The sequence below is a fragment of the Protopterus annectens genome, chromosome 1.part0 (genome assembly GCF_019279795.1).
Source record: "Protopterus annectens isolate FY-2018-M chromosome 1.part0, PAN1.0, whole genome shotgun sequence".
NCBI lineage: Eukaryota > Metazoa > Chordata > Ceratodontiformes > Protopteridae > Protopterus > Protopterus annectens.
In genome coordinates, this window is record NC_056725.1 from 453,577,271 (window position 1) to 453,602,757 (window position 25,487).

The 25,487-nt window shown below is 42.4% G+C and overlaps 1 protein-coding gene across 2 annotated transcripts in view; it reads left to right on the forward strand.

Annotated features, from left to right (window-relative positions):
* The window catches only part of XPO5 (exportin 5), a 2,857,558-nt gene that overhangs the window by 2,682,814 nt on the left and 149,257 nt on the right, over positions 1-25,487 (forward strand). Inside the window, exon 31 of one of the 2 annotated variants that reach the window (XM_044060360.1) lies at positions 20,134-20,225. The exons of the other annotated variant lie outside the window; for it this stretch is intronic. Coding sequence (XP_043916295.1) covers positions 20,134-20,211 — 78 coding nt within the window. The 3' untranslated portion in view covers positions 20,212-20,225. The remainder of the gene's footprint in view (positions 1-20,133; positions 20,226-25,487) is intronic. 2 annotated transcript variants of the gene reach the window in all.

A 25,487-nucleotide genomic window follows, 5' to 3' on the forward strand; every position in this document is an offset into this window, starting at 1 on the left:
TCCTTTATTGACCTTGTTACAAGTTCAGAAATTCCAGTTCACTTAATGGAAATTGTCATTTACACTCAATATTACTTCCACATTTTCTATAACATTATCTTGAATGTTATGCAAACTTATGTACAGTGATTCCTTCTATATATACCTTCCTGCTTTGTAAATCAGACCCATCTGTTCTCTGATACATTGTTACAAGGTAATTACTCAAAGTCCGAAAATAGTCTCACAAATGTTAACAGTATTATTTCACTTCCAGTTTAATAATGGTGTGTAGTTAACCAAGCTGGTTACATCTTTGAGCAAAGGGGTCACTTTAACCATCAATTCTCATTTCCATAAATTAGCTCCCTGGAACCTTATCTTGGATTCCTTCCCTGTGCACCGTTTTAATTGATAATTTCTTTTGATTAATCAAATTACAGCTTGTAAATCCTGCATTTTATTCCAGCCTTCCCAGAAGTACACTATCAGCATACAAGCAGCATATGCTTAACCTAGTGCCTTAAGAAGTGTAATGCTGAAATAATTGCCAACTTTACCTTCCCCACTACTGCTTCCTGGGAACTGTATTCCTCCTATCATTTCTCCATCTGATTTTGAAGTTCTGTGACTTCATTTTTGTAACTCATACCACTGAGTTTCTGCCCTCAGATTGTTCTGGTTTCATGGGACGAGTTTGTAACACATACCCTGAGTTTCTGCCCTCCGTTAGTAAACTAAAATCTGTGCATAATATCCTTTGGACCCTTATTGGCTGCAGATGCTTTCACTTCCAAGAGAAAACAGCGCTGTGTAACACAATATCCATTAACTTGCACACAGCAGTTAGACCTGTCTCATTTTAATTCCTAGCACATACAGTCAGTCCATCCATTTCCCAGCTAGTGACATACCCATGCTCCCAACAATTTAGCTTTACTCATTCTCTCAGAAAAAAAGAAAGATCAACCATAATTTAAACTTATTTTAGGTCTGCAGTTTAGATGACTCACTGCATTTGATGTTTATCATTAGGTCACAGCTGCAGTAGCGTAGGCTGTATGGGATGTATCCTGCAATGGATCAGACATACTGGCACTATCCAAAACTTTTGGGTGCCTTCCATGTTCCCATATGTCAGAGGAAGCACAAGTAAATTTGGATTTTAGGCAGATAAGGGACAACGCTGGGGACTTTTCTTCAGTTTTTCTGTGAAAGGTGTCATGCTCTGTTTCTTTCAAATCTAAGACCATTATGAGCTAGCTTAGGTCCCTCAAACTTTTCATAGTAAAGCAACTGCTTAAAGCCCTTAGTAGTGCATGTATATGGAGTCCAGTGGCAGTACCTCATATATTCCTCTTCAGTTGGCAAAAAAAGAAAAGTCCTTGGCAAGGCTTTGACATTGTCAACTTCTATCCTGTCTTCCAACAGATGACTTCTCTGTGACCATATCAATAGCCCTTTGGCCATTCATCTAGTGCTTCCAACCCTCTTGTATTGCTCCCCACGAAGGCACTAAAGGTTGGGAATCTAGTGTGTTCTTCGGGCCTGGAAAATTGATCGCTCTGGATAAGGGAAAATTGAGCTAGATTGGATCAGTGGGGATGAATGACAACCCACAGGTGTCAGTTACTGAAGAGGTATCTGGCAAGGGGAAGCCCGGACATCTGAGTGTAGTTTTTCTTTGGAGTCTCCTAGAAAAAAGATTCAGAAGGTGAAATACCTTTCCACTTCCTCTGATCTTTCTTCAGAAGATTAAAATGGAATGATTCTCTTTTGCTAAGGGTCTGTCTAAGGTGCATCTCCAGACTGCTTCTTCAGCCTCTCCTCATTCAAAAAGGAAGAGATCTCCTTCCTTATTCAGAATCTTACTTGGATTTGGGGGTGTTGGTTTAGTATATGCTTTCCATGTTTCTTTACTTGGAAACTGGGGATCAGAATCTGAAGAAAATATTTCTTTCAATTCTTTTATGAAGGATTTTTTTCTTCAAAGTTATTGGAAGAATGAAGGATTTCTTTAAAAAGGAGCATAAGGATATATCTGAAATTCAAGAGAGATACTGTGACTTATTACAGGTAGAAATGGCCAAACCAGTGGCTATATCCTCCAGTTATAGGGCCACTTGAGTGTACTTTTAATGCTGCCACAACTACTACTACTGATAGTTGTCATCCTGTTCGTAGGAAACCAGATGAGCTGTACAAGGTACCTCTTCTGTAAGCCCACAGCAGATACTTCAACTGTTTCATTATCAAAAACTATTCATTCTAAACATTTAGCTGCTTCATATACCATGCCATCTGATAAGGATGGCAAAGCCTTTGACGTATTCATAAACAAAGGTTTAGACTTTCAACTTTTGTATTCATAACCCATCAATTGTTAAATTTGTATGTATAAATATTTTTTGGCATCTTTTGCGGACATGAAAAAGAATATTCTTGACATACTTAGTTTAGAATCCAAGTCATGTTTACTGCATGTTTTCGTTAATCATTCGGATTACCAAACATTCTCTGAGATGCTCATATGATTTAAATGATTCTGCAACTGAATCAGTCATGCGCAGACTTGCATGATTATGAATGTAACATTTACTGATGATGTTAGATGTGAAATTCTTAATGCCTCTGTGGATTGTTTGGCACTTTGTTTGACATTCTCAAATGATTTTATGAAAGGGGAAGCTAATTCAAAGGGTGAAACAAATGTTCAGTCCCCTGTACAAAAATGCAGCAGAAATTTCCCTTGGAGTCCTTGTCCATTTTTAAGAAGACCATATAAACAGTCGAGCAAAAGTCAGGAAAGCCACCTTTTAAAAGGCAGTGGAAGGGTACTAATAAGAAAAAAAAAAGCTCTTCTGACCCATCCGCAAAGAAAAATGACTGTGCCTCCCCACACCCTTACTCCATCAGCACCCTAAACCTTTTAAACAATCTTTCAGTGTGACGCTGGTTTATAACAGATGCTTGGGATCATTCAGGACATGTACAGATGGCAGTGGAGTTCTCTTCCTCCAAAACTAAGAATTCTGTCCCATCCTCAACATTTTCCTCCTGGCATTCACAGCCTTTCCCTGGAGTTATAGAACCTGTACATGAAGATCAGAAAAGGAACAGGTTTGCATTCAGAAGTATTTCTGATACCCAAGGAGAAGGAAACCTGGAGACTTGTTTTTACCTGCATTTCCTAAATCTCCATGTCAAGGTTGAAGAGTTCAGAGTACTTACTCTGCAGTCTCATTCCCGATTCCTACTCTTAAGTTTCTTGGTAACTTTGGATTTAAAAGGTGTCATCTTTTCCTACTTGAACAATTGCCTTCGTTTTGAACTGGGTCTGCAAAAATATCAGGAATGTATTTCAGAACCTAGATTTTCAGCTCTTTCTGGATGTCTGCTAGACATTTCATAGATGGCATTGCTGCCTCAGGAAAAGGAAACATTTTACAAATAGCAATTCCTTCAGTTTTCTCTGCAACATCTGATAGCAAAGGAATTCAGCATTGTAGGATTCCTGGCTTCTCCAATACTTGTGATCCCTCAAGCCAGAAATTCAAATGAGAAATTCAGTGATTTCTCAGATCAGTCTGGACCCACACTGGCACTTTCTTTCCAAATCCCTGTATTGGACTTTGTCAGAAAGGAACTTCGTTGTTGGATGGACAAGTTAATTCTAAATATGGGTGTTCCAGCCTGTAACTCCAGAGTCCTTAGGCATTGTCTGAGATGCTGCATGAAAGAGATTCAAAGTACAGGGTATTTGGGATCACCATTTCAAAAAAGAAGTGCACAAATGTCAAAGAGGTGATGGCATTGGTAAATGCTGTGAGGGCAGTAATTATGTATTCTGCAGTACCTCTTGATAGTCAGACATTATAGTCTTATGGTACATAAACAAGGAGGAACCATGTACAAACTGTGCAGAGTGGCCATGGTAGCCTGAAAACTGTGCCATATTCACTGAACAAGACTAGGACAGATCCCCACAAATGGAAGTTACACTAACAGCCTTCCATGAGAACTCTCCCATGGGGACCTTCCCAAGCAGATATGTTTGCCTCCCTTCACAACAGTTTAAAAAAATTCTGCTCCAAAACTCTTTACAGAAAAGCCTGGAAGATGGATGCCTTCTGTTTTGCATGGACAAGAATTTTTCTGTAATGCTTCCCATTACCCACATAACCAGAGATGTTCATCATAGTCAGTGTTGCAGCTGTAATTCTTGAGTCTTCTTGACATGCAGAAGCCTTAGATTGTGCTAAGTACCCTTGTCTTTTATTCATCCCCCAGACAGCCATTTGGATCAAGAGGGCATCAGCCAGCAATGTCTTCAGGTCTTTCTCATCTAGACTAAGGATTCAGATGGTCCTGAGGTAGAGCACAGCCTTCCCAGCTATCCTAGGTATGACTCAGGTACCCTGACCTAAAGGGTAGGGAGGAAGGGGGTTAGGAATGATGAATTGAAGATGGGACAAACCCCAACCCAAGGTAAAGGAGAGAGAGAGGGGAAAAAAGGATGAGAAAAGGGTACTGCAAAAGTTGATCTATTCTAACATCTGCAGTTGTGATAAGCAGAGAGACGGCTATACTTCGTTCATCGTAGTACTGATTCGTGGGAAGACTCGCAGAGCATCTATGAGAGTGGTTGGACAGAAATAGTATTTGGGATGGCAGACTGTGCAGGGTGGCGAAGGTGAGCTCAGCTGTTTGCCTTCAGGGTGGAATCAAGATGGTAATGCTTTACTGAAAGTGTGGACAGACAGCCATGTGGCAGACCCTAGAATGACCTGTGTGGGTAACCTTTTAAATTTTGGTGCTCATATGTCTTTTTACCGTTGCTTTTATACCATTGTTGATCCTGATTACTCACCACAGCTGTTACTGTCCATTTTCTGAATTGTGCTAACCAAGGAGGAGAACAGCACTCCCTTCATTTTTGTGCAAGAGGATGTCCGTCGTCATAGACTGGAGACTCCAAATTGCCCATCTGCATACATAGGCTTCCAAGGTGGCCACTCCTTCAAAATCAAGAACCCTGACTTCACCTTCTTCAGGTTTATCATTGCATGATTTTCAGGCCAAAGGTAACCACGTACCTCCCCCTGCCATCATCCCAGTACTGGTTCAGGCTACTTCTGGGTTTAGCTTGCAGCCAGCCAGTCTCGCAGCTTTACCTTCTCACAGTGCTTTGGCTGAAGTGTTGCCATACAGAGATGAGCTCATTAGTGGTATATAGGGTATGTCAGCTGATGCTGTCTTCAGCTCTTTCTCATTGTGCTTTAAACACTGCAGTGTATACTTTCCCTAAAGTGTGTAGTCTCTATTGGCCGTTTTCCAGAGAACCAGATGAGTGCCCCACAAGTGGCATTTTTTTTTGTATTTAGATGTCAGCTTAGCTAATGTCCAGTTTTGGAATCTGAATCTTATTCTAAAAAAGTGATGTCATGATTGTGTGGTGTGTGGAAAATAAGAATCCACAGTAAGATTTCCATAGCAAGAGTTTGTTTTGCCTCTGCTCAGAGCATGACAAAAACTCCTGTCAGCACTGTGCATCTTTCAGCTGAAGGATAATCCAGTGTTATCAAAAGACTCCCTGGGAGTTTGTTTCCAAAAAAGTGGTGTTTGTCTGGTTTTGTGTGTCCTTATCATTAACCAAACCATCCAGGAGTCCTCGTCCAAAGAAAAAGATGCACAGGGGAAACAAGAACTTGACCAAAAACCTTTTTCCCAAATTTTGCAACTCCATGTGAGGTGATGTGCTTTTGTAGACCCTGACTACAGAGTCTTTTTCAGACAAGCCCTCTGGCACATCCACTTTGCAGGCACACATGCTTTTGGTTTCTGTTATATTTTCGTAGGCCAACATACCTCTGTTGCACCCTTGTGGTTTTGGAAAGAGAACGTGAGATCAGTAGACTTTTTTTTTTTTTTTTTTTTTTTTTATGAGGATCCCAGCAACCATATTGAAGTCCTGGTTCCCCTCCAGTGACCCAGTGCCTCAAAGATGGCTGTTTTTGATCGATCATAGCAAGCACAAGGCATCTTAAGCTGAACAACTGCAGCTTAGTTGCATCAGTTCAGCCCTCTTCCTGGGTTGCTTCTGATTCCCTGGTCCAGCTGTGGTGTCCGCATGTCCAGGAAACTTGACATAAGTCACATTTGTATCCATCATGCTTTTTGAAAGGAGAAGAATGGATCCTCTTCAGCAGGGATATGACTGCAAAGCTGATGAGTTTGCTTATGTGGGAAATTTTCCCTCAGCAAAGAACACAGTTCAGACACTGAAGAAGCACTGTTTCCTGCTTTCTCAAATAGACTTTTTCCTTTTGTGGGGATACTCTTCACAGAATAAAGCAAAGTCTTTCTAGTGGGACTCCAAGGGGCACTCTGAAACCCAGTGTAGTTTTTGTCTGCATGTCTATGGAACCACCTTTGTAATGTGTACCTTCAGTTAAGCAATTCTTCAGGGAATTCATAGCTCCTAAAAAGTAGACTTCTGAATCATGGGACCTCAGCTGTGTGCTAGAGAAATTGACTTTTTCCCAATTTTGAGCCAGTAGCCTCATCCCCTTATTCATCTGCTGTTGCCGCCAGTTACCTTAGCTAAGATGAGTCTTGGAATTCCCAGCTTTGATGTGCAAGCAACCTTTCCTGGTGTTCCACTAGGATGGAGTAGTACTGCATGCTAATCCTTTTTTATGCCTAAAGTGGTTTCTGAACTGATGCTTACCAAGACCTTTCAGCTGCCAGTCTTTTATAAAGTCTCAGAAGTTGCCAGACCTCTCAACCAATTGGGGACATATTTCAACAGAATCAGGGACAAGTCAAGAAAAAATCAGGGGCACTTTTAAAATATTAGTGTTAACTTGAAACATTGACAGAATCAGAGCATATGAATTAATACACAATTTCTGAAGTAAAAGAAGTTTATAACTCTTAATTATTGTCATTATTCATTAAGTGTAATTCACCACCTTTCCTCCAAAAGTCACTAGTTTTAGGGGGGATTAAGAGGGACAGAGTTAAAATCTGAGTCAGAATCAGGGACAGTTGAGAGGTATGCATCAGAACACATTCCTTTAATACTCACAGACAGCTGAACGTTTCTACACACTCTTAATCCCTCATGTACACAGACAACCCTCTCCTCCTCCCAACAAATTCCAACACATGTGAGAGATGCAACCATATAGCCAAACTGGAGGCTAAGCTCTCTCAACTCAGTACTGGCGTAACCAGTCAGGAGGAGAAGGAAACCATACTCACTACAATTCCAGTCTCACATAGACCTACCACGACAGCAAACCAAACACATAAACACACAAAAACATACTCGGAGGCTCTAAATAAAAATCTGTCTAAGCAGCAGAGACCTCCAAAGCAGGCACCCAAGCAACCGCTACCCCAAAACAAAACACGTGCAACACATAGCTCACAAAGCCAGTGTGCCGAACAGTCACAGCCCTTAAGGCTAAACAACACACCTGATACACTTGTAATAGCTGACTCTATCATCAGGCACACTGACGTCCCACTCACCAGGCTGAACAAGGAGAAGGTCACGGTGAGATGCCTGTCGGGCGCTAGGATCCGCCACATAACACAAACACTCAGGTCACTCCAAGGCAAGTACAAATATGACTCCGTCATTGTCCATGCTGGTGTGAATGACCTGAGACGTACCTCCCTGGACTACATGAAAAGAGACCTAAAGGAGCTCTCTGAACATGTAGCCCAGGCCGGTATGACCCTGACCTTGAGTAGCATCTTACCCTCACCAAGAATGATGCCACAATATGAAGACAAGATGATCAATTTCAACAATTGGCTTAAGTATTGGTGTCATTCAAAGGGGATCCAATGCCTGTCACCCTGGGATGACATGCACGACAAGCCACGATGCTTCGCTAGGGGCGGCTTGAACCTGTCACCCCTGGGCTTTTCGATATTGGCAAAGGCTCTTGCTACCCCCATAGTGCCTTTTTTAGGCAAGGCTCAAAAGACAAACCCACCTCCATAGATATCACAAGGGATAAGAAACTGAGTAATGCGACTCAACGCCAGAAGTCTAAACCTCAAGATGCATGCACTCGAAACTCTCCTTAGCATGGAGAACATTGATATCTGTGCAGTAACAGAAACCTGGTTCAAGGCTCCCGAGAGCACCCCAGCACTACCAGGTTATACCTCATACCATGCTTTTTGGCTCCAAAACTTGGACCGAACCACAAAAGGAGGGGGAGTATCAATATTCGTCAAAGATACCCACACCTCCAGGTTGGTGGCACAGCACGAAGCATCAGAGACTATCCATGTGCAACTAACAGTGGGTAAAACTTCCTTCCAGTTTATAGCCTTCTACAGACCACCCTCCCAAACCCAGGAACCCCACTCGGCCTTTCTGAGAACACTGGAAAATATGAAGGTCTCTCCAAACACCATTATATTGGGCGACTTCAGCTACCCAAACATAGACTGGGAGCATTACTCTAGCTCCAACACCCTAGGCCAAAGGTTCCTAGAATTTATAAACTCAAATGCTATGGAACAACTTGTTACCACTCCCACAAGAGGGAAAAACATACTGGATCTGATCATCACCAGCATGGGGACTCTATGCTCCAGACCAGAAGTGTATCCCTCACTGGTAAGATCAGACCATAAACTAATCTCACTGGATATTCACATCCCGACCCCTCCCCCTGCCCAGAAAACCACAGGGAAAAACTTCTCTAAAGCAAATTTCACACTCCTCAAAACCGAGGTGGAATCCTTCAAAGCCCCCGGGCCTGTGGAAAATACTGCCCAGACCGCAGAATCCTTTATAAACGCATTCTATGAACACCTTCAGGAATGCATGGATCATGCAATCCCAAATAAAACCAAGACCCAATCCTCCAAAGGCAGACGTCCTGTCTGGTGGACCCCAGCCATAAACAAACTATACAATAGAAGGCAGAAGCTACTACACGATAGAGAAAAATCCCAAAAAGGTAAGGCATCTCTGATCAGTATTAGCAAAAAACTACGGGCACTCATAAAATCGTCTAAGGCCAGCTTCGAGAGAAAAATTGCACAGGACACTAAGGATAATCACAAGGCTTTCTTTAGTTATGTTAGGAACCTGGGTAGGAATTCCCAGATATGCTCAGAATTAGTCCAAAATGACAAAAAATACACCAAACCCACAGACATTGCCAACATCCTAGCTGACAGGTTCAGCGCAAGCCCCCCCACCCCCACCCCCACCAAAAGGGCAAATATCTATCCCAGCAGAGTGCTGTCCCCCTGACATCTCAGATGCTCAGGTAAGAGCCGCCCTCTCCAAAGCAAAAAACACAGCATCAATGGGACCAGACGGTGTCCCAGGCTGCGTCCTACATGAACTCCAAGAAGAGCTAAACCCAAACATAAAACTACTGTTCAGTCTCAGCCTTACTACAGGATATGTACCCAAAGAGTGGCGTACAGCAACAGTGGTCCCTCTCCACAAAGGTGGTGCCTCAACGGATCCTGGAAACTATCGCCCCATAAGTCTGACTAGCTTGGTCTGCAAAGCTATGAAAAGGATCATCATGGACCTCATAAATAAAGATATTGGGGACCTACAGACATTGGATCCTACCCAGTTCAGCTGTAAGGGCAGATCCTGCCTCTTAAACCTGGTTGATTTCTTTGAAACGGTCACCAAGGTCATTGACGAGGGGAAGGTGGTCCACACAGCCTACCTGGACCTCGCAAAAGCCTTCGATACAATACCCCACTAGGGCATTATAGATAAGCTCATCAGCTTAAATATAAACCCCTATGTCACTAGATGGGTTGCAAACTGGCTCAAGGACAAGAACCCACATGGTTAGAATTGCTGGAGCCATGTCAGACTCCAAACCAGTTACAAGTGGCGTCCCACAAGGCTCAGTCCTGGGACCTCTCTTGTTCGGTATATATTTCTCAGAGGTACAGGCCAACACGGAAGGACTGTGGCTGACCAAGTTCATAGATGACTGCAAACTGGGTGCCATAATCGACTCTCCAGCCGATGCAAGCATCCTCCAAAAGGGCCTCATAGAAACAGACAACTGGTGCCAGAGCCATGGCCTCAAGCTAAACACCAAAAAGTGTATAGTCATCCCCTTTGGCGAAAACAAAGTGCCCACAAATTACCACATAGGTGGCAATCCATTAAGTACAGAAGAAGTAATTAGGGACCTGGGGACCCAAGTTGATAGTCTCTCATTTGACAACCACGTGGCCAAAGTGGTTAGAAAAACATTTTATATAGCCCAACTAATCATGAAGGGATTCGCATGTAGATCAGGGGAGGTCATCGTGCCTCTTTACTCATCCCTCATCAGGCCCATAATTGAGTACAATGCCCCTTTTGGGATGTACCTTACCAGACACCTGCAGCAACTGGAAAGACCCCAAAAGTACCTCACCAAGAGGATCAAAGGGCTCAAACAGATGCCATATGCTGCCCGGTTAAAGAAACTCCGGCTCTACTCAGTGGCATACCACCTGCTCAGAGGCGATCTGTGCCTGACATATAAAGCCATGTCCAACCCGGAATTAATGGACATGCTGCACCTCAGAAAATTCAAATTCCATCGAGCTACGTGCTCGAGAGACTTGAACCTCAGCACTGAAATAAATAGGACATGCTGGAGGGACAGATTCATAACCCAGAGGCTCCCTTCACTCTGGAATAAAATCCCAGTCCAGATTAGGCAGAGTCCCTCATTGACTCTCTTCAAGAGGAATCTTGAGGAGTGGATGGGAGATCGTAGGTTTACCCCAGGTATCACTTCTGTGTCACCGTTAGACAGAGGCACAGTATACTAACCTCGAAAAAGGGCATAGCAAAATTAATTTAAAATGGGTGGCGAAAACCAACCACACTCTGGCTAGGCTTATAAATGCCCTAGGGCAGATAGCCTAGTATGAACCTCTGAACAAAACCAAAGACTTGTAGCAAATACCTTTATCTCATTTGCAGAAAAGAAAGAAGCTAAATCTTTCTACAAGTAAACCCTTTCCATGTGGTTAATGCAGTGCATTGCCTTTTGTTAACAGCATCATGGAAAACAAGTCCTGGATCTTGTTAGGGTACATTTTACTAGAGATGTGGCTATGTTCACAACCTACCTTAAAGGGATCACCACCCAGGCCTTTCTTGAAACCGCTCCAAGGTCTTTGATGCGCACCTTTTCCAAATATTGAAACATAGGGGGGTACCTGCAGAGCCAGAAGTGAATTTGTATCATTTTTACTGCAGGGTTGTATTTCCAAATAAGTCATCCTCCCCAGATATCTCACTGGCTTGGGAATCTTCCCAAGAAGTTAAGTCTGCAGCAGTGAACACTACATTTGTGTTGGAAACTTGCCATATATGTAGATGTTAGAGTAGTTTCACTGTTGCAGACCAACCTCCGTCACACCACCCCCTTTTACTCTCTGGATTGTTCAGACAGCCGTGGGGCTGGGACAGTATCCTTAGTCCTGCATCTTGCTTTCCACCTGTCAACTTTGCTAGATGTCTATCTCTATTTTTTTTTTTTTTTTTGTTTATGTTCCAAGAGAATTGGGTTACTTTTTGGGGGGTAATTTGGGTTGGTGATGGAGGCTGCACCAGCCCATGGCACCAGGGTCTTTTTCCCCTGATATTTGCTGCACAAAGAAGGATCCAAAGTTGACCTAGGACAATACACCTTTTAAAACCTAGACGGTCTTTTCTCTGTTTGGAAGAGCTTTGGCCAAAGTACTTGTTAGACATCAGAGCTCTGAAAGACCAGCTGGCTGCAGGCTACCTTAAGGCAGACTATGTAAGAAATGAGGACTGCAACAGTGAAATTACTTGAATATCTGCAATTATAACTCACTGATAGGAACTCGCCAGATCTGATGGGGGGGGGGGGGGGTACAACAAGGAATGGCAAACAAAACCTAGAAAAGGCTTGGCTCCATCAGGGTTGGGAACACCAGAGAGGATCAGCTGACTCTGTCTGGATGCTCTTTCCCATTTCCTGTCCCCCTAAGCCCAACCTAATCCTTTTCTTCCCCTCCTCCCTCTCCAAAACTTTGGGGGGGGCACTTATCCTTTCAATGAAGAAATTACTTGGGATGTATGGATGCTACCAGTTGTAAGAAATGAGTACAGTCTTTAGTTTTTAGAAAACAAACTTTTGTTCAGGAGAATTACCCCAGTTCCCAAGTACTACTTGAAGATCTTCCTGCAAACCGTTAAAGCATGCTAGATAAAGGATACCTAGAAAAGGTATCTCCACAAGAAGAAGGTCAGGGAGTTTATTGTAGGGCATTCCTTGTCTGAAGAAAAGAGGGACCTTGGAAAATCCACTCTGGACCTTTCTTCCTTAAAGTTCCTAAAGGTCCCGTAGTTTAAGATGCCTGCCCTGCCAGGACTTTTGCCAGTCATTTTTCAAGGGTCCTTCATGGTAATCGTAGACTTAAGATGCTTACCTCCATAACCCAAAGAGACAGAAAGTGCTTGTGATTTGCAGCAGGGGGGAGAACATTGACAGTTCAGTGCCTTTCCCTTTGGCTTTTCCATTGCATTCAGAGGATTTGTAAACTGTCTGGCTTCAGTGATAGCTTTTAGTAGGGCAAAGAACATTCATATTTATCTGTGTCTAAATGATTGCCTAATCCTAGCTGGGTCCATCCTTGGTGCTTTGAAGTACTCTGATCTTCAGCCTTAATTGCTTCAGAGACCTGAGACTGACTGTATACTTGGAAAAATCCTTCCTGATTCACTGTCAAAAAGTGATTTTCTTGGGAGCATGCCTGGGCACTTTCCGTGCAGAGCTTTCCTCCCTGAAGTGAAACTTGTGGGGTTTAAGAACTTTTGGCACCATTTAGAAAGTGTGGATCATAGGCAATATTTCTCAGTTTTAGGATGCCTGGCAGATTGCATTTTGATGATCCCCTTAGCAGGCCTCACATGATTAAACACCAAATGGTGTTAAGAAAACAGGTAATGTCAGTACATTTATCCACTGGAAACAGGGATTGCCTTGCTCTGGAATATGTTCAGTGTTGATATTTGGCCAGTGTACCAAAGCCTAGATCCTTCCTCTCTCCATACGACTGACCTTAGACCTAGCATGAGGACTATGGTACTTGACGGACATATAAGTGAGAAAATACTCAGAACTTTCAGGCCACAAGTCTGAAAGGCAGTCCTCCATCTTAAGTGCAATCTGTCATCTGTACAAAAGGATTCATTTGTTTTATGAGGGAAAGCACCAGTAAAGCATTGGGGACTCTTCCTCATTTTTGAAATTTCTGACTTGTGAACTTTTTTCATATCATCTGAAAGAGGCAACTCTCTCTCTGGTAAGCAGATTCCATATAAGGATAGGCACACCCAGTGCCTTTTTTGTCTAAGACTTAATCATAACACCAATAACTGCCCATTTGTTAGTCTTTTGCCTTGAAAGCCTCAGAACTTGTCTTCATTAAAAATCTGTGTAGAAAGTAAGCACTTGCTCTTGTTTTGGCTATACCTTCACAATCTAAAAAGTAAAGCAAAAAGCATACAGATGTTAATGCTATGTTGTCTCCTTTACCTGTTAAAGCTGCTGCTAAGCCCGTAGACCATCTAACCTTTGGGCCTGTTTCTATTGTCTCATCCCCACTGGAGACTGACATGGAGCAGTTTTCTGGTGCATCCCCTTTAATCAGGCAGATGCCTGTTATGGCTGTGAATGAGGAAATCCAGGTTTGTAATCTCTGATGCACCAGACGGCGTTCCTCAGATATTAGTAAATGAGAACCTGTTCTGTTATGGAGGTATGTCCAAGCTCTGCCCCTCGCATGTTATTTCTTTAGAAAACCCAAAAATGAAAATGCAAAGAAAACACCTTTCACCTCCCGCTACACCTGATCACAGAGATCCAGTGTGTCAACGACATGACTTTTCTCAATTTTTTTTCTCTCAAAGCCCTTGTGACTTCCTCAAAGCTTTGGGAGTCACCTTATCTGTCAGCATTACTGGAGTAGTGATCTTATGATGAACGTAGTACAGTTACTTAAGAAGTTATAACAGTAGATGTTTAAATAGCTCGTTTTTGCAGTGTATGCACCCTTCCTCCACCCCAACCCCTTTCTATTTCATTTCTTCCTTTAGGCAGAGGTGGAACTCTTTATTTGCCTATATTTCCCTTCCATATTTTGTTACCTGCGTCTGTCCTATTCGTAACTAGCCTCAGTGGCTTTCTGGGCAAAGAAAACTCTCAGGATTTTTGCACTTGTCTGACCCTTAAGTACCAGCATACAGCCCTTGTTCCTAGGTCTAAGGTTGCATGTACAACACGCAAAGATTACTTCAGCTTTGATATACTACCCAGATGTGCCATATCCTTGGCAGGATATCTCCCATCTGTCGCCATCTTTGCAACAGTGATCCTTATGAATTCACATCTACTGCTATGGTAAACATATCCGTTATCCCTACCATGAAGGAGGAAGTGTTGCAGATGAAGATGGATGACACCACAATTATTTGATGCATAAGCAGGAAGTGACGCGCTGAATTTACAGGTTGGCCATGTAGGCCTGGGAGATGGCCACATAAGTAGTTTGTGGCAGAGGAAAGACTGTGCTAGTCCCAGTTACACCCTCACAAATGGATGTTACACAGAAATAATATCCTACACTTGACTAGGAGATGATGTACTGGACTTGAGCCTGTTGGCCTTGCATCTGAAAAGGCAGCTGAGACAACTTTACTTCAGTGAAGCAATTCTAGGAGCTTTGGGAACAAATGCCGCCTTTGTGACTTGGACAAGTCAATTCTTGTGTGCTTTCTCTCCATTACTGTTGGTTCCCAGGGTACTAATCAGAGTAGAGGAGATGTCAGAAGTGATTCTCTTTGTCTGACCCCTTTTGCCTCCATTTGGAGCAATTGTGTCATCCCCTATTCAGTTCCTCTTTTGAAAAGTGTTGTAGTTGATGGCCCTTACTTCTGATTTTGCAAAGAGCCCTTCTTGGTGGTCCCCCAGAGCAAAATGGCAATGCGTACTAATCCCTCCTTTATACCTGAAGTGATTTTTGAATTGACATGCAACCAGACTATTCAGCCTCCATAGAGCACTGCAGTCCCCCGATTTGTACACTCAGGAAAGATTCTATTTACACAGAACCAAAGATTTGAGAGAAAAAAAAGATCAGCTGTTTGTCTTATTTATAAAGGGAGAAAGAAGGTATACATAGCAACAAGCAGACCCTTTTGGACTGCCAAGATGCCTGCATACTGACTGACTGTTGATTAGAGCTCTTTGTGTGAAAATTTAAATGGGGGTCGTGAGCCAGGATAAGTTTGGGTACAACTCTGTTGGAGGCTAGGAATTGCACTCTGAATGCCAGTAAAGAAGAATATGGAGAAAGTAAGAGAATATCAACCAGAAAAATAGAAGAAAACATCTGTCTGAGAACATTCTTGTGGTTGTTGACGCTTCAGCTCTTTTTACGGGTGATGATATCCAGTAATGTATATGAAAAAAATAAATGAAATCTGTTTACGATAACTGAAGCATTGAAGCAGTATATAAAGTCAAATATAAATCGGGATGTAGAAGAGCTTCCAGCTGGCACAGCTATAGAGTTGAGATCTCAGCTGAGTGATGAAGACCTCTAGCACCCTCTCTGTCCAACTAGTGCTTTGTGTCCCTGCCCAAGTAGCACACACACACCTTGGAAAGGCTGGCACAGGTTTACTAGCTATGCCCCCTTCTGCCCAGACTATAAGGAAGTTATCACTGCCACCACTCACTCCTTATCAGCTACTTTAAGGCTTTTAAAGAGTGTACAATCTTACTGTGTAATGTATTAATACTAATACAAATGGTACTATGATAGTTTGACCAAGAGCAAGGCTACTAGGAGTGGCCCACAGTGTCACCAGATAAATATGCAAGTACTCTCAGAACTTAAATATCTCTACACAGACCAGCCACAATGAACATTTTAAATATGTTTAATAATAAATAAAAGAACAAGACAGTACTAAATATATATTCACAGTGACATCGTTCAGAACCACAAGAAGTATTTAAACAACGTTGTGGGACAGTCTTAATAAAAAAAAATTTAAACTAAGCTTGACTATATTACTGACTGAATCTAAGAGAATTATACTATAACCTAAGAACTTACTAAACTAAAAGAGCAAGACAGATGTGGTGAATTGATCTTCTAGTTGTTGTCCGGTCCAAGACAGAATACAGAATGCTGTGTCTCACTAAGAGACTTCTCAAAATAATATCTAAAATATTACTGGTGGGCTAGCTTAACAGAATGACATTACTTCTTGCCATCTGACTCCTAGTTTCATGGCAAAACAACCATTGATGAAGCTGGCAGAATTTAGCATCTACCTGTAATAATACACAGACAAGGGCTTTTCAGATCTGTGGCAGATGCTGGAAGTCATAAAATAATTGCATTCCTTAATGCTTTCAAGACTAGTGATTAGTTCACCCCAAAGACATTACAGAATGTTTCCTAGTACAGACATTGTGTTTGTTGTTGCATTGAAAACTGAATGATACTCTCTTTCTTTTAGCCTTACAGTAATTTAATTTCAGTTATTTTTCTGAAGTTTGCTGGACTGAAGTAAGTCTCCTGTATTCCATTTTCCACTGTTAAAATATATACATTTAAACAGAATAGTGCATGTCCATTTCTGTTCTCTTCTATTAATGCCCACTGTGGATCCATTTTAAACACAAGCATTTTACAAATACCTTTTTACCACACACTCATCTATACAAGCAGTTTGATATACACGACATGCAGTTGTAATACATTTGTAACACAAGCATCTTATATAAATCATTTTGATATTCACCAATGACATATAATTTTCAAAATTCCAGCTAGCAGTATCTCCTTTTATCACAAAGCTGTTCATATGAACTGATAAAAACTGCAAAATCAAAGGTTAAAATGAAAAGAAAAATGCTGGCCGACATGAGGCTTCTGAAGAATAGCTGTCAAAAATAGGGTTTGAAGACTGTGTGCAGAGAAAACGTGATATTTTCTACTGTGTAAGAGGAACTGGAAGGGAACAGGTTGCATTAATTTTATGAAAGTACAAATAAGCAACTGGACTGGTGTTCCACAGGGGTCTATATAAGAAGATCAAAGTTTCAAAACTTCGAATCTGATATGGTCGGCACCATATGATCAAAGTTTTGAAACTTTGAATCTTTTAATGGAGGTTTCTGTACAGCGTGGAAAGGGAAGATTTCCCTTTTCTACACTGTAGTGCAGTCTCAGAGTTGGTATATTTAAGTAGAGGGGGGTGCAGACCCCCACGTGGGGGTGCAGGTGGGCTTGCCCCCCTGCTTAGAGCATTTAAATGGTTTGTTTTTGTAGGTTGTTGTGTTTTATTACATTTTCAACGTTTTAAAACTTCGATTATATGGTGTCGACCACATCAGATTCGAAGTTTTGAAACTTTGATCATGTAATATAGTCCCGTTTCACAGCTCTGCTTTTTATTTGCGAGGTTTAATCATATGAATGCCCCAAATATGGCTGAAAAAGTTGCCAAAATCTGTATTAATAAAGATGAAATAATGCCAGCTGAAAGTTGCTCCTGACAAAATTCTGGCAGGCAGGAAGGTATTAAAAATTTAAGACGGGAGTGTTTGTGTAAAGTGATTATTCACTGTAGACTAGGCAGTAGGGAAATAGGTTTATCTCACTAATCAATGGATGTTGAAAGGCAGGTGTGAAATTCAAGCTGGTGTATCCAGATTTCTTCATAATATTTTTTCCTGGGGGGATCATTGTTGAGTGCTGAACAGGCTAGGAAGGGGAAAAAAGTTAGCCAACAAAGGGTTTGCCAGCAGGCAGAAAGGGGAATCTGCTTCTTTTCCCTCTGATAGTAACAGCCGCCATAGAGAGACTTTTCCAGTAAAATCATATCCATGAATCCAAAGGAGAATACTTGAGTGACAGAATCACAGGAGCTGACTAAAACAATGGGTACCTTGTACTCGTACCTCTTAACCTGAGGTAGGCCAAAGTCACAAAAATAGTGATAGATGTTTAATTACTGTTTTTATACACTTGAAAAATTGCCAGAACAGTAGGTTTTCCATAAGCACACACTTTCTGAAGGATATCAAGTCTGAAACTCAAATGTCTGTCATTATTTATTAACTTTCATCCTCAGTAATTGGCCAGAAAACCCCAAATTTTATGAGGAGCAGACCCCCCCCCCCAAAAAAAAAAACAGCCAAAAATCTGGGCATTCTATGAAAATCCGGATAGTTGAGAAGCATGCTTGGATTTGACCCAGACAGTGGTATTGGGAGATGGTGAGGGTCAGGAAGAAGACAAATAACATTGAAGTTTCTGAAAAAAAGAGAAGAATATAACACATCAATCCAATTAGATATAGAACTTGTGAAATTTTGCTTTATAAAAAGAAATGGCTAAGAAAGAATGGAATTGTTGACTTTGTTAAAATGGTGGGTGAATTATAAAGTATATATACTCACAAATCTTTACAGTACACTCATATCCAAACTTGAAACATGCTATAATAAAGTACCAAAATTTTCCACATGCTCACTCACCAAAATCCATCACTGCCCAGCCCTGAAGGAACTAAACTGGCTGTAACTCGCAAACCTACTCTCAACTCACTACAGCCAAAAGACCTATCCATAAACCAGATAGCTGCCTCTCCATAATAAAACATACTGCAACCATACAGTAGTAGCAGAACACTCCCCTCCACTAACAAATCCCTTCTAGCTGTAAGTAAATAAAAAAAAAAAAACTATGCAGGTAGCTTGCTGTACTCGTACTGCATTACAAAACTATGGAACTCCAATCCACTACAGCTAAAACTTACAGAAAATGACAAATGCTTTAAACGCCTACTAAACAGCACCTACAACACTCTTTCTCCTGGTTAATACCTACCAAAGTAACTTATTTTAAGCTACTGTTCTTTCAACGAAACCATGTCTTATCCTTCCTGACTCCTCACATAAGGAACCCCATCATGATGATGAGCGTAGCACAATTTCCCTCTTCTCTTCTACTGTAAACAATTAATACTTCTGTATTGTTTTTTCCTTTCCTGTCTGAAAATAGTTTTTTACTCTCGCTCTCATTTACCTCCACTTTGTAACTACAAAACTAAATGCAGATGTAAATGAATGCCTTTCCCATTTGTTTTACTTTTCTCTTTCTGGACATAGCATTTTTCTAAGCAGCTAATTACTTGTTTACTTGCACTCTATGATAAGCCAAGACACCATACTGTCTACAGTGTAAAATTAATGTAATAAAAATGTCTATATATGGTGTATCGTTTTGTAAGTTAGGAATATAAATGTGGAGCTTTTATCCCTGGGCCTTCTCTGAAAAGGGCATTTCTATTCCATTCAGACTTTCCTGGTGAAGAAAGACAAATAAATGACTCTGTGTGTGTATTATGTGCATATATATATATATATATATATATATATATATATATATATATATGTGTGTGTGTATGTATGTATGTATATATATATATATATATATATATATATATATATATATATATATATATACACACACACACACACCTACCTTACTTTGTCATTAAGATTTAGAAGGACACTGAAGGGACTGAAGAAATAACTGTAAGTAAAAGTCTTTGTTCTTTGTACAAAAACCTCATGATGTAATTTGCATGGTATATTGTAAAACAGTTTTGTCTAATCGCAAATTCAAGGGTATTTTAACTGTGAGATGGAGTCTTGTCAGTGACTTCTACAAATCTAAAAGATATTAAAGCAAGAAAATACTTTTTCTTAGTTGTAAGAAATCCATGCTTTACACTGTAACAAGGTAAGAAAGGCTGCACAGAGGCAAGTTAAAGTTAATACAGTGTTGTAATCTTGGGTTGATGGGTGGGAGATATTTAAATGTATTGATCCCATTATATGTAGAATTAAGATAATGTCCCCAGTTTTTAGACGTGAATATCTAGACTAATGCCCTTGGTTTAAGCTATAGCCAAGGTTTTTTAAGCAAAAAGGCTTAAAAATAAAATGATAAAAGGCATGGAAAATGGTAGTTGTTTTTGTATTTGCAAAGTCATTAGCTTGTTTTTTTTTCTATTAGCAAAAGCTTTCAGTGAGAGACGAGAAGTCTACAGGTGCAAGCAAGTTAATCATGAGAGGTCTGGACACTGTCTGCTGAGTGAACTGGACAAGGTACAGTGTAATTAGCACTTAAAGGTACTTTGGCTAGGAGTTCAGTGAAAAATGAAGTTTGAAACTGTGGGAAGTGAGTAAGATATAAAAGTAGTTGCCTTGCCAGCAGCCTTAACATTTTAATCCCTTTAATGTAACCGTGCATAATTTAGTTTAAAGATCACCAGAGTACTTTTTCTAAGGCTTAAGAGTTAATGTTTACTGGAAGCGTGCAGGCAGTTTTTTTCACATCTGAGAAGGGAATAGATACAAGAAAGAAAAAGAAAATACTCAATTAGTGAAAGTAGGAACACAGGCTCTAATGTATGCTTTAGCACATTTATCCTTAATATTGGGAATTAGGTAATCCCTGTAGGTGCAGCCATGAATTTGGGGCATCTGTTCCATCTGGTGCGGTAAACTTCATTTTTTTTAATCTACATACTTTTGTGTTTGCAGTCTGTGTTAAAAGGCGATGTGGGTTCTGAAAATGTTCATTTTTTGTTGTAAGGGTTTTTCATTGTAGCAGAAAGTCTTGGCAATGTGTGATGTAGGTTCAAATGGAGATTAGACTAAACTTCCTAAGATGTCAGCCTGCCAGGCATTAGTGTGTGCATATAAGGTAAAAGGTGGACGTATGCATTTGAAAGAATTGTCACACACTGCAGGTGGGAGTAATACCTTTCTATCATGTCTTTTCTTTCCACATTATTATGGAATTTAAATGGCTTTCAAGGTATAAACAAAAAGAAGAGAGTAATGAATTATGTTAAGACGTGTAGGGTACAAATAGTGTTGCAGGGAACATATTTCGATATAAATGAACATGTGAATTTGCCAAAGAAAGGATTTCATAGTGGGCAATAAGCAAGGTTATCTGGGACAGTGGAAAAGGGGAGTAGTAGATTGATAGAAGGACTTCAGAAGTGCTAAGAGGAAACAAAGCTAATTGTAAATTGTGGTAGTAAGGTGCTTTTGTTAGGGGAGAAGGGTCACACTGGCATGCATTTATATTCCACCTAAAATTTCTGTTAGGGAGCTTAAGAGAATTTTGAAAGAAATACATTTTCATCAAGGAGTATTTATGGATGGGGATTAGAATGTAATTTGTAATAGTGAGGATGTAGCAGGGGGGTGTAGAAAGGAAACTATAACAAAAGATGGTAGATTTCTGAAAGAAATATATAGGAATACTTGGAATCTAAGATGCTAATTCCGTAGTAGGAACTAAGCTAAACTGGATAGAAATTCTGTTTCACAGGAGCATGTTTATTAAAAGCTGTGCAATACACCCAGTAACTATTTTAGATGATACCCCACATCCTTATCTTAGTTTTTACATGTGTAATGAAGTAAATGAGAGACACTGGTGCTTTCCTACTTAGCTGTAAGAGAGGAATTTAAAGAATAGGCAGTGGAAATTGTTCAAAAGTTATTAGGGAAGATAGAAATCTCTTAACAAGAGATACAGCTTTTGAATGGGATAAAATTAAAATAGGGTTTTGAAAATGGAGTTTTGAAATGGGGTAAAAATAAGAGAGTGGTATGGAGTAAAGTAATAGCAGTTATTTAAAGAGGCTGACAAAGGTAAAGTATTGTAGAGTAAGGAAAATCTCACACAAGAAGAAGAGAAACTGCAAATTGCTAAAGGGAGTACTTTGATAATATGCGCGAGTTTAAAAGAGTTGCTGTTGAACAACTGATGTTATGTGATCCTATCTCGCCTACATTCTGACTGATGGGTTCGGAGCCGATCCCTCGGCTCCGACTCGGCACGCTTATGCCAAAGAGCGAAGTCTCTTATTGGCTGAGCTTACTATATCCCAGGATGCACCACTACCAGTCCCCCAGATCTCGTTTGCCGCTAACCTGCGAAGACGTGGTCTCGAGCTGGCTGAGCTGAGTAGTTATTTTTTAACTAACTTTCTGTCAGTTTTTGCTGTTTTTCTCTCAAAAAAGCTGTTTTAACAGCTATTCTTACCATTTGTTGTGTGATTGGTTGGATTTCTTGTAGAAATTTGTTGTGTGATTGGGTTGAGTTTGACAGGCCCCCCTTCATCTAGGGCCTTCCCGGTTAATCAACCCTTCTATATCTACTTATAGTAAAAAAGGCTTTAAATTCTTTGTAGCTGTTTGTTCTTACAGGGTTTTCAAAGTCCCCTGTCATTAGCGAGTGATATCTGTAAGCCTATTCTTAGGGGTGTCTCCAGTAATTGTATTTTTTTCCAGTCAGATTACTGAAATTCTCCCCATAATGTCTCAGAATCCTAGGCCTTCGGGCTTTAAAAAATGTGTAAAATGTAGTTTCAAAATGTCCATCACGGACGATCACTCGCTCTGTGTGTATTGCTTAGGGGCAAAACATTTACAGGAATCATGTAGCGTATGTCACGCTTTTTCCTCAAGGGTCCTCCAGGAGAGGAAAAATAAATTAATTCTTAAGGGATTAATTAAACCTTCTTTTGAAGAAGCCTTGGCTTCCTCTCCTTCTCCGGCCAAAAAGAAAAGGGCGTCGGTTCCGACCAGTCCGTCGGATCCGACCGCTAAGAAACATAGGCAGGCCTCTCCTTCGGCTCCAAGGACTTCGGAGCCGAGGTCAGAACGGTCTGCCTCGATGCCACCAGTATCGACTCCTCTGGCTTCGGAGCCGATGGCTGGGGCATCGAGAGGCGGGTCACCTTCGTCGGCTCCACTGCTCGGAGCCGACAAGGGTCGCCCGCTCAGACACTTCCTCCTCGGCGCCGAAGTCCACCTCGGCACCGATGGAATCTGGTGTGTGCATTCCCTCGGCGCCGATACTCATCGAGTCGCCTCGAGTCGGTCCCCTAGCCCTTTGGGGCCGTTGGAGGCCGTCTCGAACCCGTTCTGTTTCCTCTCGGTCTTGAGGATGTCAGATTCTGATATAGACAGGGTGCTCCAAAGACTGTTCCAGTCCCCAGTCTTCCAAAATTTGTTTGGTTCCGACCCAGTTGGCTTCGACCGATGACCTTGGCCCACCCATTGCCATTCCTCCTCCGACTGCTTGGCTCCGTGAGCAGGTGCTGTTGGAGCCGGTGGAGATCTCAGGGTCGGCTCCGACCCTTACTCCAACTTCGGGCCTTCGGGTCCGAGTTTGGCACGGACTTCTTCGGCTGGACCCGGGGTGATGTTTGGGACCTATGCTTTCGGTTCCGAGCCTCCCCTCGGTGCTTGCTGCGGGACTTCCGTCGGCTATCACGGCTCGGGGACGGACACTCCCAGGATTCTGGGGTCCGGCTTTCAGAGCCATGAGGAGTGCCTTGGCCAAGTCCTCTTCGCCATCTCCCGGCTTTACCGGCACCTTCCCTAGGCGTGGAGACTGGGTCTTTGGCAGTTCCCCTGTCCGTAGTCAGCGGAGCCCGGGCCTGAGGTTACCCCAGTGGGGTTCCCCTCCTCCTGAGGGTTCTTGGAGTTGTCTTCGGAGGAACCCCAAGGAAGAGATCATGCAAGAGGAAGCACGTGGACTCCCCGAGTCTATTACATCAGACACTGATCTGGATGATGCAGAGGGGTCCCAAGTCGTCCTCTGATGATGTCTCATTTGCAGACATCTTAGAGATCCTCAAACAACGAGGCGGCTGGATATCCAAACCCCCTCTGCTGACGAGTCAGTGCTCCTCAAGGCCTTTGGGGCTCAGCCCTCCGCCTCCTGGGTGTCTCCGCCCTTGACGAGCTTCTGGATTTAGTTTGTCGAAGGCGTGGGAACATCCAGATACCGTGGAACCAGTCCCTTCTCGTCCAAATAAATTTTTGTCTGCTCCCCGAGAAGGAGTTCCTCACTAAAGGCGTGGCTGTAGATGCCATGGTGGTGGCATCTGCTACACAACAGGGCGTGGCAGAGGCTTCAACGTCCGTCCTTCCTCCTAATAAGGAGGCTAGGAGTATGGACAGGTGCAGGAAGCGCACCCTGACTTCAGCGGCCTTTACGTTAAGGTCTCTGAATTATTTGGCACATTTTACCAGGCTTCAGAGGGATCTGGTCAAGGAGTTGTCAGATTCCCTCTCGGGTAACCTACCTGAGCAGCTAGCCCAGTCGGTTAGCTCTCAGTTGGCTATCCTTACGTCAATTTCTAACTCGTCCATGAGGCTCATTTCCTATGCGGCCGAAGGGGCGGGTAGAGCGGCAGGCACAGGCGTGGTTCTACGGAGACAAGCCTGGCTCCGCTTGTGTCAGTTCTATGGAGGCCTTCAAGTCTTCCTTCCGACGCTCCCTTTGATGGGTCCTCCTTGTTTGGACCCAAGGTTAAAGACACCCTTAACCGCTGTGAGCAAGAGGGAAAAACTTTATCTGCCGTAGGTGCCCGTTATTCCACTCCCTTTCGGCCTTACCCCAAGGCTAAAGGAGGGGTGAAAATGTGGTTCTGCAAATCTCGAAAGTTTTTCTCTCAACAGCAGGAAGATTCCCCTTCCAGAGGCAGAGGACGGGGAAATTTTTCAGGGAGACGCCGTCCCAGAGGCGGCAGAGGGCCCCGCAATTCTGGAGACCGCGAGTCCTTTCGTGGCTCTTCAGCATCCCACACGTCATGAGGGATTGCCCGGCTGTGCTGCTCCGGAGCCAGTCGGGTGTCGTTTTGCCAAGCACCTAAAAGCCTGGGAGTCAATCACTCAGGACAGATGGGTGCTTCGGATCATTGCCGGAGGTTACACCATCCCATTCACATACTCGCCCCCACCGTCCAAAAGAATCCCGGACCCACCACCCAGTCAAAGGGAAATGGCAGCCGCAGAAGCTTTAAAGCTGCTAGAAAAAGGAGTCATCCAACCGGTCCCCACAGACCAGATCGGATCAGGAAATTACTCCAGGTTCTTTTAGTGCCAAGAGACAGGGGACCTGAGACCAATATTGGATCTCAGCAGACTGAACCAATCCGTCACGAAATCCAAATTCCGAATGGTCACGTTACAATCCATTCTCCCATTGTTGGAGAAGGATGTTTGGATGTGCTCCATAGACCTCAAGGGCGCCTATTATCACATACCGATACATCAGGCGTCCAGGAGGTATCTGCGCTTCAGCCTGGGAGTCAGTCATTACCAATTTTGCGCTCTGCCCTTTGGTCTCACCACAGCCCCAGGGTGTTCACCAAGTGTTTGGCAGTAGTGACGGCTCACCTGAGAAGTCTTGGATTCCAAGTGTTTCCCTATCTGGACGACTGGCTCCTGACTGCCACCACCAGGCATCTACTAATGGACAACCTCAAAGCCACCATCTCCCTGGGTGTTACCCTGGGGATTACATTCAATTGGTCAAAGTCTGTCTTGCTG